The sequence below is a fragment of the Limulus polyphemus genome, unplaced genomic scaffold, assembly GCF_000517525.1.
Source record: "Limulus polyphemus unplaced genomic scaffold, Limulus_polyphemus-2.1.2 Scaffold313, whole genome shotgun sequence".
Lineage (NCBI taxonomy): Eukaryota > Metazoa > Arthropoda > Merostomata > Xiphosura > Limulidae > Limulus > Limulus polyphemus.
Window position 1 is genome coordinate 510,047 of NW_013665923.1, and position 13,318 is coordinate 523,364.

Sequence of the window (13,318 nt, forward strand, 5' to 3'; positions counted from 1 at the left end):
AGTAGAAGGAAGACAGGTAGTCAAGAACATCCAACGTTAACAAAAGAATGGAATCAGTCGTCATATTTTAATGTATATCCGGTTGAAAGGGTGAGCATGTTCGGTGAAGGGTTTCGATCTCACGACTCGCAGGTTGCGATTCAAGTGCTCTAACCACCAGCCCATACCCGTTATTCACACTCGTTTCTATAGTCAGATTATTATATTATATTCAAAAAGCATATTCGTTTCTGACACGGTTTCTGTAACTAGATAATTATACTTAATTCGAAAGGTACTCTTTCGGTTCTGTCGTAATGGTTTCCATAGCTAAATAATGTTATTAGATTTTAAATATTTTTTTCTTTCGTTGGTTAGATAATTATGTTTGACTGTAAAGAAGTATTTTTAATTCCCACATCTATTTCTATAGCTACATTATCCTACTTTATTTGTCAGCAGCGCAACGGTTTTCATATCAATATGATTCTACTAAATTTGGAAGGAGGTTTCTGTTTTTTCGGTCACACCAGTTAATTCTTCAAAGAAATCCTGTTTCTGAGACACTACTTGCTAGTGTATACAGATCGTGTTTAACGCTTAATCGTTTTATTTGCTTCATCAATGTTTTTCTTGAGTTCAAAAGTCATTATGCCGTTTCTAAATTACGCTTTCTCTTTTTTTGTAGAAAAATTTACGGTGATTATATGATTTTAGTTACATCTAAAAATGGCCTCATAAATGGGAAGTTTTCTTCTCTTACATTATTAGAACTTATGACACTGTTCGTGAGGTCTTTAGTTATTTTACACCACCTAAATGATTTAGAAATTAATGAATTAATTAAAAGCGTTATTGTAGTTTACAAAGTATCGGCCGAAAAAAAATGCGAAAATAGGGACGATTTAAAGCTGAATCACATCAGCTTCAGTACGTGAATTCGTATCTTTTAAGTTTTCTTATGTATATTGAACTTAAGAAACGACACATAATAAACTTAGCTGAAAGCAGCAGACTACGTGGTTGAAAGTCGAGTTTTAATTCATTGCTTATTCTTGCTTATGGGAATTCATTGGTTATTTCCTCCAGTGTTACCTTACTTGTGTCTTTTATTAAAGTTAGATCAAATTTAGTGGAAATTTTGAGAGTCAGTTTTGCTCCAGTTGATTTAATTTTGATGAGCCTACGAATAGTCTTTCCCTCATATCTCGATGTGTTTCCCCTGAAAGTTTGGTAATGAGCAGATTAACCAACACTATTTGGAATAATTGGAATATATCTAAATGTCATAAATATAATGAAAATATCTCACTCGACTATAAAATTCACGAAACAGCTAAAAGGAATATAAGTTAAAATTTCAAAAAACTGTCTGACGCTTCTCAACATTCACATTTGCAGCGTCAAAAACAACAGTATAAGGTAAAATAAACTACACTATCTATAGGTATAAGGGATTTCGTGATAAAAAAGTGAGATACCAATATAACAGTTTATTTATTCTTATGCATTCTTGAGTGGACATGCAGTATGAAATTCGCAATTTTGTGTTTTTTTTAAGAGAATATTTTACTTTATAATCTTGTTCATTGAAAATTTCAAAAGAATTATTTAGTATCATTAATGTCACTTATTATTTAAATACATTTGTAAATACAAGTATTTTACGGTGAGCAACAAACAAATCAAATACAATTAATTTATTCTTCAGGAACTGCACAAATGATATTTTACTCAGTGTAGATATGACTATAGCTTTCTCCTCCCTAGTAAGTGATTTGTGCTAACTCAATCGTTAGAGCCTTTCACAATTTCTGTGAGCACACGTAAAAAGTTTCTTTAGCTTTACTGTACCTGAAAGGGGATCTTTACGAACGCTAAAACTTTGTAAAACAATAGTGTCCAGATCTATTCAGTGCAAGTCTTCCATTTTTTATTAGATTAGTTCTGTCATGAGTAATTACTAAGGAAGAACTCAATTCTAAGCCACCTGCACCAATAATGATTTTTATTCAATTTTGCGTGATCTTCCTGTATAAAGAAAAAGAAAAAAATCCGTGATTCTATTCGATTGATGGGAACAAATACCAAATGTCATTGGAATAGACAAAGAAAAAAACTATTTACTGAGAAAACCACATTATCATTCTTTTTTCCTTTATTTTTAGTTACATTTTCTGTCTCCACGGTATGAACTAACTCATTACTGCGAGCTTAGGATGAGCTAGTTGGTAATCACTGGCTGCAACAGACAAACCCTCCACTGTACTGGAGGGAGTCTACTGCGAGCCCAGTTCACCAAATCTCCAAGTGTCGCGAGCTCGCGAGGAACGGGGGATTGACAGAGGTGAGAGAGTAATTGAAAATGACAACAACTGAGTAGGAACGGCGATTAGCGGCCGTTTGGCGGCCACTCAGGGGACAGCGAGGCCGGGTGAGGATCTGCTTGCCGACACCAACATACATCACCTGCACCATGTAGTGGCGACGTCTTGCACTCGGTTGGAACAGCTGAGGACGTGCCTCTAGTTTGTACCGGGAACTTCATTACTCTTTCTTCGCTAGAGTGAGATTCCCAGACCAGGTTAATTAAATACACCGACAGATGAGTCACGAGATTATGTACATAGGGTAGTCCGCTGTTATTTATATTGATATCACGTATTTAATGATGTGTAAATAGAATGGAAGCAGTATAATTTTACGCCAACTCCTATTTTCTTGAAAACTATGCTCGGTGAAATGGATCCTACTGAAAGTTTAATGCAGGGGAATGTTTGTATATACATAAATAGATATATGTACCTATATGTAAGCTAAAACAACACCTTCATGAATTATATTCAACAAACCCAGAATCTACATGTTGACCTTAAAAGTGACAAACTTACTCAACTGAAACTTTTCAAGTATATGAAACGTGTGAATTTTGTGTCTATAAGGATCTTTAGCATTGTCAAAAAAGTGACAGCATTTTTGATTACTAAGAGTGTACTAAATCAAGAATTCAAAACTTATTATATTTAAAACAGTGAACAAGTGAACTAATTTTTTCAGAAGTTATAATTGTATGTATTACATAAAATGTTATTATACCCTTAGAGATTGCTGTGTGTTTGTGGTACGAAATGATACACTTTTTGTACAGTGATTTTAAATAACTCCGTGTTTTAAGTTTAATGCTACACAATCGGCAATCAGAATGGAACTCCGATTTTTATTGTTATAAACTCTTATGGTTACTGCTGAGCCATCGCGAGGGGGGAGGCGAAATAATACCGCAACAGATCATCGAGTACAGTAAAACTGCTGTTATCATTTATTTCACCAGATCTCTACCTAAAAGTCGGTTGTAGGTTTAACATGGAGTTCTTTTCATGTATCGAAAAATAAGCCAGAACAATATGGGATAACAGTGTTTACAACGTAATGCCGTGCGAGGAAGCTCGAAATTTTAACTTTCAGATTACTTGCCCAGTGGTTAGTGTACCCAACTGTGGATCCATGGTTTGTCCCTTATTACGAAATTTTAACTTTCAGATTACTTGCCCAGTGGTTAGTGTACCCAACTGTGGATCCATGGTTTGCTCCTTATTACTTGCCCAGTGGTTAGTGTACCCAACTGTGGATCCATGGTTTGTCCCTTATTACGAAATTTTAACTTTCAGATTACTTGCCCAGTGGTTAGTGTACCCAACTGTGGATCCATGGTTTGCTTCTTATTACTTGCCCAGTGGTTAGTGTACCCAACTGTGGATCCATGGCTTGCTTCTTATTACGGTGAATAATAATAATAAAAAAAGATAGAGTTCTACACTTTGAGGCCGTGAGTACATTATAACAGTGACATTCAAATCCCACTTTTTTATTATAGTAGCTTATGAGTTGACGGTGAATGGTGTTGACTAGCTGCCTTCCTTTAGTGTATTGCTTCAAAATTAGAGCCGACTAACTCAGGTTAACCCTGAAATGCCTTTGTGCGAAATTCAATAACAAAAATAACAAATTACCGGTTTGTTATTACACTCTTCTCTATAGTTGGGGTCCACATATTGAGTAGTTTTATGTTTATGCCTTAACAACATTCAGTTTAAAAAAGTGACAAAAAAATTGGGTTAAATCATTTATTTCCCGTGTGATATACGTAGAGGATCCCAGTAGTAATTAGTGGTGCTAATTGCACGCATTATTGTGGGCATTTTCTCTATATTTGTATGTGTGGATCGTATGGTATTAGTAGCCAGCAAAATCATGAATCATAAGTAGATAGCCCTATTAGTAGTTCTAGATTCAAACAATTCATTTGTAGTTCACAAACGTCCGTCGAAAGGAAACATTTTGAAAAGTACCAACAGGGAGCGTTTGGTCACATTTACATTCGATCAAGTATTAATATTTTTTTTAACAGTACCTGATGATGGAATTACTTAAGGTTGGAGCCAAACTGAGGGACAAACCGTGACATACACATATTACTTAGCCATGTTTATTCGTTTTCACAGAATTGAGGTGATGTCTGTTTTAATTAGATTCGAATAGAAAGTATATGTGCTGGAGCAAAAACATTTGACTCTCCCTAGTGGGTAAACGATCTTTGAGGCGCCATATTTTCGAAGGTTTGGAGAGTAAATGAATTGAATTCGAAAGGGCGCTCCTTCATCTGGTAAAATTAAAGTATTAACAAACTCCAATATTTTGTATCTTAAAATAAACTACGTGTTTCAATTTGTTTGAAAAGATGGATGCGATCCAAGCTCATGTCTAACAGTTATTGAACACTATGAAAAACCGTTAATGTGATGACACTTCAGAATTCCATGACTACAGGTAAAAAACTTCGCATTGTATTGTTCTTTGATACATATATATATTTCTATAAGTTTATTTGTTTGTTTCGGATATTCACACAAAAGCTACAAAAGAGCTATCTGTGCTAGCCGTTCCTAATTTTGTACTGGTAGACTAGAAGGGAGGCAGCGAGTCAACAGCATCCAATGCCCATTCACTTGTGGGCTACTCTAATCAAACAATAGGATTTGACCGCCACTTTTATAACCTACCCACAGCGCCAAAGTATAGAATATGATTTTTCGACAATTGGAACGCGATCCTCGACTTCACCGCCCGGTACTCTAATTAATAAGTCACACCTGGCTCATTTTTATAAGAAATAAACGAAAATAAATTTCTTATAAACAAGACGGATGATAGATCTTTGGTTCTTACTACGAACATATAAGTGATATAAGAAAGCTAATTGTCCAAAACTGTAACAAAATCGGACATATATAATTCATTGCATATCCATAGAATCTTTTAGCTTGTAGCTTCGTTGCAAGTTGCACGTTCAGAGTTATAAAATACCTTCGCCTTATGTCGGTCAGTGAATCAAAACTTTACCAACATTTTTGATGGAAAATTAAGGTCAAACATAAGATTTAGTTCTATAGATAAGTCACGGTTGCAGTCTTTATATGTGGTTTCACTACCAAAAAAACAATACGTTTCTGACGTACTCAGTCTAATTGGATTTGTCGAGAATGTTCACTCAAAAATTATACCGCTTGATTTAATCATTGTCATATTTTACTGTACCCGAACAAGTTTACATCATAATAGTTTCCCTTTTGTTGCCAAAATACTTTTATTATATGAACTGTTTTATTAGTTACCATATATTTTCCTATTCCATTCCACAAAGAAAACCTGTTTGATTGGCTTTTAAACAGTTGGTGTTAATTTTTGTGTAAGGAACAATACGTTTCTGACATACTCAGTCTAATTGGTTGTGCCGTGAAGCTTCACTCGGCTGTGTGAAAAAAAACAAAAAAACAATACGTTTCTGACATACTCAGTCTAATTGGTTGTGCCGTGAAGCTTCACTCGGCTGTGTAGAAAAAACAATCGAGTAAAGCTTCACGGCACAGCCATCTAAACTGAACATGTCAGAAGTGTACTGTTGTTTTCACACAGCCGAGTGAAACTTCACAACACAATCAGTTAGACTGAATATGTCAGAATTATATTGTTTCTTACACACAACCAGGTGAAGCTCCTTAGGGTAACCAACTTAATTAATGTTCTCACTAGGCTTAAAGAAACATTGTAAAAATTCATTAGTCATAAAAAAAACAAAGAAAAAACATAGCAAATGTATACAAAAAATTGGTACAGAAGTATAAGACGGGTGTTCAATGAAACAGTCTTTGGTCAGAAAACAATAAAGATTTATCCACAGGTTTATCTGGGCTTTGAAATAAAGAAAAGTGCTATTAATTCACAATACGATAAGCTTCTATAGTTACTAGATTAATTTTTTTATATGTTAATGTTACATTATTTGAGTTAAGTAAATTATCTAGGCTTAGATATGTTACGATCACCTGTTGGTCAGCGGTAAGCTTACGGACTCGCAACGCTAAAATCCTATGTTCGATTCCTCTCGGTAGATAGAGAACAGCTAGGCCATTGTGTAGCTTTGTCCCCCGTGGATCAGCGTAAGTCTGGTGGCTTATAATGCAAAATAATCTGGTTTCGATACCCGCAGAGATCCGAGTATAGATAACCAGACCATTATGTAGCTTTGTGCTTTACAACAACAGCAAGAAAAGATATGTTAAGCAATGCTGAAATTCTAAGAGTTACTAGGTTAATGGATATATGTTACTTTCTTTCGGTTAACTAGCTTATCTAGATTCAGGTATGTTAAGCAGTGACTGACAAAATTAGAAACCTATAACCTTAGCGCTTTCGAAAGGTGGACCTTTCTTCATCAGAGGTAAACTTTAATTCATTTTTTAAGCTTACATCTTTTCCAAACATCAAACAATGATTGATTACCAACATGAGTACGTTTTCTTTCAGAGCGTTATAAAAATTAACTATTAATTATTAAATAACTTTTTTTACATGTCATAGATATATATGACATAAATCAATCAAGAGAAATATACTTAAATTCCGTTATTCCTACACTTCTGTTTGGTATCTTCATATATAATATCTATAGTTTAAAGGGTGCTAGTGATTTGGACTTGTAGTCAAAAAGAGTTTGCGAGCATGTTATATTTTTTCCAATAGTTTTAATCTACTCAGTTGTATAACGGGTACTAGCGGGTAGCTGGGGGTTAACCTACGATGGATTGGCATCCCGTACAGGGGATCTTGTGTTTCCATTGTCATCCGCTTGTGCCATGGAAACCGCATTTCAGTATCAGCTCCTATCTACCGTTTCGTCATGGGATGGATCTAAATAACCAAGTTTTAAGAGTAAAGTGTACCATCTAGCGTTATGTCTCTAGTTTTGGAAGATCTGTTCCTACATTAATTCTAAAAGTTGTAATATGTTTCTTGATACCCTGATTAACAAAGTGATAAGTACTAAACATCTTGAGAAACGGATAAAATAAATGATCTTCCTAAGCAACGGTAATGTTATTATCAATATTTCACTCTCAATTCCAATGCAAGAAAGAAGTTGTCTTTTAAAACTAGGTATCTTTTACAGCCTATCCATCAGATATGAAAATACTGTTTTGATAAGCTAAGACCGTTCTGTACAGGAAATGTTCAATCAGAACGGCACTTTACGTCGAAACTTTAGATAAACAACAAGATTATAGAGACCCCGAGATTCAGAAAAAAAATATTCCTAATTTAGGATGGCTCAATGGAGGAAGGACAAAAAGTCAACAGAAACCACTACCTCCAAGGCTTCTCGCAACGAAATAATAAGATTGACTTTCACTTTTATACCATGTCTAGCGCTGAAAATGTTGAGCGTGCTCTGTGACGAATAACATGTACCAACCTTGGACATGCTGATTCGCAGCTCGGCACACTAATCACTAGACCACGCCCAGCCCATTCTGTAGAAGAATTTGGATTGTTACAGACAATTCGAGCAAACCAGTCAACTTGCAAAGATAATTAAGATCAAACTAGTTATTCAAAAGTGGTAGAAGTTAAAAAGTATAGGATATAGATTTAGGCGAGAAAAAACACACATGTCTGTATGCTTCTATTTAATTACTAAGTTAACCCTCCTTCTCTGGTGTTAATAGATGTGGTGAGAACCTGTAATAATACAATCTTTACTTTTCGAGTGTCGTGAGTATCTACTGATCGTAAGATCATATTTAGGAAAACCTATTTTGGAGGAAATAGATCAAGTATACAAGTCAGAAAGAGAAGTAATATTCAGTAAAAATAAACCTCTTTACACATTTACTGATAGGCAAATCAAATAAAATAATCAACAGCTGATTAAAAAGGTATAGACTTCGCACGTGACAAACGATTCATGCTTCGAAATATTGGACGTAAATTCACATGTACTCGTCGATGCTCGGTTTTTAAGCTTTTTGAGATCGTTACAACCTTGTAGCGCCATCTAGCCACTTACGTGGTTTGAAAATGGTCTGGTGTTTAGTAAGCGAAAGCCTCACTAAGAATATCTCAAGGCCCCCAAGTCGTTATAGTAGTATTTTATACTTCTTATGTGGTAATGTGAAAACACCAATTTCCTGTTCTGATATGTTCCTTATAAACTTGTCCCAATAGGGAAAAATCTTTTTTATTCCATACCACTGACTGGTAGTGAGAAATACCGACTAATGAAATATAAGCACTTTAAGGAGACTGGTATGGAAAACATAGTACAATCAATCATTTAATTCCTTTATCCAGTGTGTTACTTAGATATTAAAATTTATTATTAAGCAATGAAGAAGAACATAGATTTAAAAGAACAAAGCAAAATTGTCTAAAAATGAACTCTACCAGCAACAGAGAAATTGAATATCAAATTATGTTGTTTACTGAGAGCGCACCTTTACTGAAAGCCGCAATAATATCAAAATTGTTACGTGGGTTGTCGTATTAAGTTATATCCACTCAGTGACTGTAAAATAAAATGAAGTTGGTCGTGGATAATTAGCAATATATTATTTATTATATTACTGAGAAACATGCTATTATATATATATCAATTTCTTTATTGTAAAAAATATGTCATTTATTTTTTACTACTTCAAATCCTCCTGCAAAATATACACACAAATATGAAAATACACTATATGACTTCTCTATGGGATGAGCAAGTACAGGGTGGGCTAAAAAGCCTGGGCACCCCTCATGTGATAATTCACTGTGAAGCTTTATCAAACAGATTGTGGTGAAGGAACGTTGTTAAACAACTGAAGCTTTGGAACAAAAATTGTTGAAAATTTAATTAAGGTCACCCCTAATATGCTAAGGAGGGTGTCACACCACACATGGAGACGTATCATCGTATGTCATGAAAATGAAGGCCAACAGACAGACATTTTGGATTATTAATCAAACTCTTTGTTAGTTTGTGTAAATATGAGATATGTCAATGTGCAGTAAATTCTTTCTGTCAAGTACATTATCTTTATTTGAGGGGGTGCCCAGACTTTTTACTCACCTGTAAATACGGTTGTATGGCCTGTTTGTTAGAGCGCTCGAATCCCGTCACCGAACATGCTCCGCATTTTCAGCCATGGGGGAGTTATAATGTGAGGGTCACTCTCACTTTTCGTTGGTAAAAGAGTAGTATAGAAGTTAGCGGTGGCTAGTATAGACTAGCTGCCTTCTCTTTAATATATGACTTCTAAATTTGGGGCGACTAGCACAGATAGCCCTCGAGTTGCTTTGCGCGAAATTTCTCAAACAAAAAACAGACACAGTTGCTAGAGAAATCGTTATTCCTGGAGCAGCTGATGGTGAAATTGAGGTAACTCCTTTGTTTTCATGTGTTTATTCTCGAAACATTATTCAGAATTGGAAATGTCGGTGAATTATTGTATTTTATTTAATCTATTCTGTAAAGCAGCTCCTTTCTGTATATGTTTCCGTGACAAAAAAGAATAAAACTCCAACTCTCCTACCACTGATCACCATCAAACTTTCGAGAGTTTTTCAGATCACACTGAAGGTATTTTAAAACACGCTACTTCATCATTGTCAAGACTCTGAAAACCATTTCAGTTTTCCTCTTGCTACTTCCCAAGCTCTGATCGTTATGAAGCTTTCATGAGTTACATTGAAAACTGTTATACTCATATGAAGAAGCTTTCCAGTAGGGGTACTTCTAGAAATATTTATGCCAGTCTTGAATAGATATTTGTGGTATTTTTTTTTTCTTTACAGCTCAGACTTGAGCCCGAGACCTGTCATATGTTAGGGCTAGGCGATTTCTCTTCCAACTGACTAAAGGGCTAGTTCCTCACCACTTTCTAGCAAAATACTTTTCAACAACTCAAACTATTATATCGGCATGGTGAACGACGTACACACAAGCAGTCCCGCCTTCCCCGTGAAACCAACAACATATATACCGCGAGGAGTTTTCATACTTCTATATAAATCAATTACTTACAATACTAATCACTAAATTGAGAAAGAACACTGATGTTTTATATTATTCTAAGCAATTGTAATCACTTGACTCATTAATGTTGTTGATTCTAAATTGCAATCCATCGAGTATGATTAACAATAGATAATTAGGGCTAGATCTAATTTGGATGAAAAGATATTTAAAAATAATATTTAATTGCTGATGTTTATTTTCTACAGAAACGTTAACATTAATAGTGTAATTCCTTCGATTGTATTCAGCTGTTAATGGGGTTTGTGACAGCACTGTAAATGTTTCTTGTAGCGATAACATTTGATACGAGATTTTCATTTCAATCTTGTTATAAGAAAGGTATTTTAAAATACATTAGAAACCGAGATTATTAAACACTTAATGGCTCTTAAAGAATTGTTAGAAGTGGAATGTGTGACTTACGTTTTATATAAGAAAGTACTTGCTATAAGACACATTGTTTTAGACAGTTAATTGTTTACATAAATTGATAAAAATATTTAGGACACGAGATAAAAGAACAAAGTTGTGATGGTTAATACATCTGGCTAATATTAACTGTTAGGTATATGTGCATATGTAAAGATAAACATTTGTATTTATGACAAAGCTTTTGTACTCTCAATAGAATTTTCATTTAGTAACAAAATACTAGCCACTTACTGCTACGGTGGCTTAACATATACGGTACACTCTGAATCTATTTGTATGCTCCGTATGGGTGATTTCATTTATTTTCAATCTAATTGTGTACGTTTATGTTTTCATGGTTTTATAGGTGGGGCAGTGAGGTCAGAAGAATTGTTAATCCATCAGTTATAGGAAAACAAAAATGTATGAAACAGTAAGTCATACAAGTAAACTGTAGACGGTCAAAAAGAGTGTTTTAGTCCACATGTTATAGGAATAAAAAAACGTCTTATAAAAATGCGTTTCTATCCAAGTTTCAAAAGGAAAACGATGCACTACCTAGTGTATCTTATAATAAGTGTGTTATTTTGGATGTCATAATAAGAACGATATATTAGCTATTGTTAGTATTGTTAATACATGTAAACTTCATAATAAGACTGATGCATTATCTAGTGTATTCTGTAAGAAGTGTTTTAGTCCACGTTAGTGTCATAAGAAGGATTGCACATTAGTTAGTGCATTCTACAAGAAATATGTTATTCTAGGTGTTATAATAAAAACAATATGTTTAGCTAACGGATCTTACACAGTTTAAGAAAGAAAAAAAAAACATTAGATACGATGATAATAAAATCTAGGAAAACTTTAATTTAACACAAGGTTTTCGGCCTAAACCCTTCTTCAGAAGCGTGTTAGTTCATGCAGATGTTATAAGAAGAACGATCCATTATACAATCTATCCTTCAAGAAGTGTGTTAATTCATTTCTTATAGAACATGGGAAATGTATTAGTCAGCGTGTTCAACAATCAATGTTTTATGGTTCTAGTAAATGGGCGATTTATCAGAGTGTCGTACATGAAATTCATTGTGTAAGTGATATAGAAATTTGGAGGTATCTCTGCCAATGAGTCAGTAAGGGTCAGTTTACGTTTCCTTTAATAATATATTTGTCTACATTACTAAGAAATAAGAAAAACGTGGCATTTGTTCTCTCAGAACATACACGTGTTAGATCGTGTGATTTATTAGTAGTTTATTTACTTACTGGACTTGAAAGTGTAAATGGGCCAATCTACGTATTTTATGAAAATTGAATTAATCCGTATTAGTGACGTTTAAAAAAAGAAGGAAAAATGAGATATTTCAACCATAATATGTTTATTGTTTCAGTATTTGGTAATATATGTATCATAGAAAAATAAAAATGCTTCAGTTTATGTTTACTGCAGCCAACTAATCGTGTCAATCTAAATGTGTTTTAGATATATGTAAGTTACTTAGTAGAAACGACAATATGTCACCCAACATATTATTTGTGAAGCGTATCAATCCACTCGGCATAACGAAACAAACTGTGTCAGCCCTGTGTAGTTTATCAATGAGTAAAAATGTGTTAAATCATTGTTAACAGATAGAAAATGTCTTAGTCAACGTCAAGATATTTTTCATGTATATCAGAAAAAAATTATGTGTTAGCCCACTGTGATATCAGCCTGAAAATGTGCCATTCGATCTCGAGATTCTCTCTTTCATGTGTCTCAGAAAAGAATAATGTATCAGCTCATTGTGAGATCTGAAGAAAAACATGTCAGTTAACATGGAGATGTATTTGATATGTTTCAGAATTTGCTGAATTTGTTATCCCATTGTAATATCAGATAAAAAAGTTCATCAGAAAACATGGAGATTCGTCAGTTAGTAAGTGTGTTAGCTCATTGAGCTATTAGAAGAAAGATCTATCTGTCACTTAACACAGAATTTTGTTGCTCATATGTCTTACCAGAAAAACATGTTTCAGCCTGTTGCAATATCAAAACAAGTACGGGGCAGTTAACAGGGAGCTGTGTTCGCTCAAAAGTAAATTTTTGACACAATTTCAATATCAGGAGCTATATGTATGTTTTACAAATAGTTAAAATCCACTAACAGATTCCATTTATGCTATTAATTTCTCACCTGTACTCGAGCCTCAGTAAGACTGATTTTCATGGCAAGGTCTTCTCGGGTGAAGACGTCTGGGTAATGAGTTTGGGCAAAAGCTTTTTCCAACTCTTCAAGCTAGCCACACAAGAAAACATAATCATTTTACAAGATAGATAAAATAAGCTTTGATAGTACCTTAAAAGTGTATTAGAGCCATATTACAAATATTTTATTCTAGATCTTCATATGAAGGTGATTCAAATGATCATGCCTAAACCTTACTTTCACTTTTTGAATACAAACAATTGTTAAGAGAAAATACATTTAAAATGTAAAAAAAAAAATAAAATGAAGATGCTGCTAATGTCTTCTTTTACATCTTCAT

General features: G+C 34.1%; 1 protein-coding gene across 1 annotated transcript in view; it reads right to left on the reverse strand.

Moving 5' to 3' along the window:
• Positions 1-13,318, reverse strand: part of LOC111085287 (dorsal root ganglia homeobox protein-like) — a 50,171-nt gene that overhangs the window by 21,126 nt on the left and 15,727 nt on the right. The window contains exon 4 of the mRNA XM_022383154.1: positions 12,967-13,068. Coding sequence (XP_022238862.1) covers positions 12,967-13,068 — 102 coding nt within the window. The remainder of the gene's footprint in view (positions 1-12,966; positions 13,069-13,318) is intronic.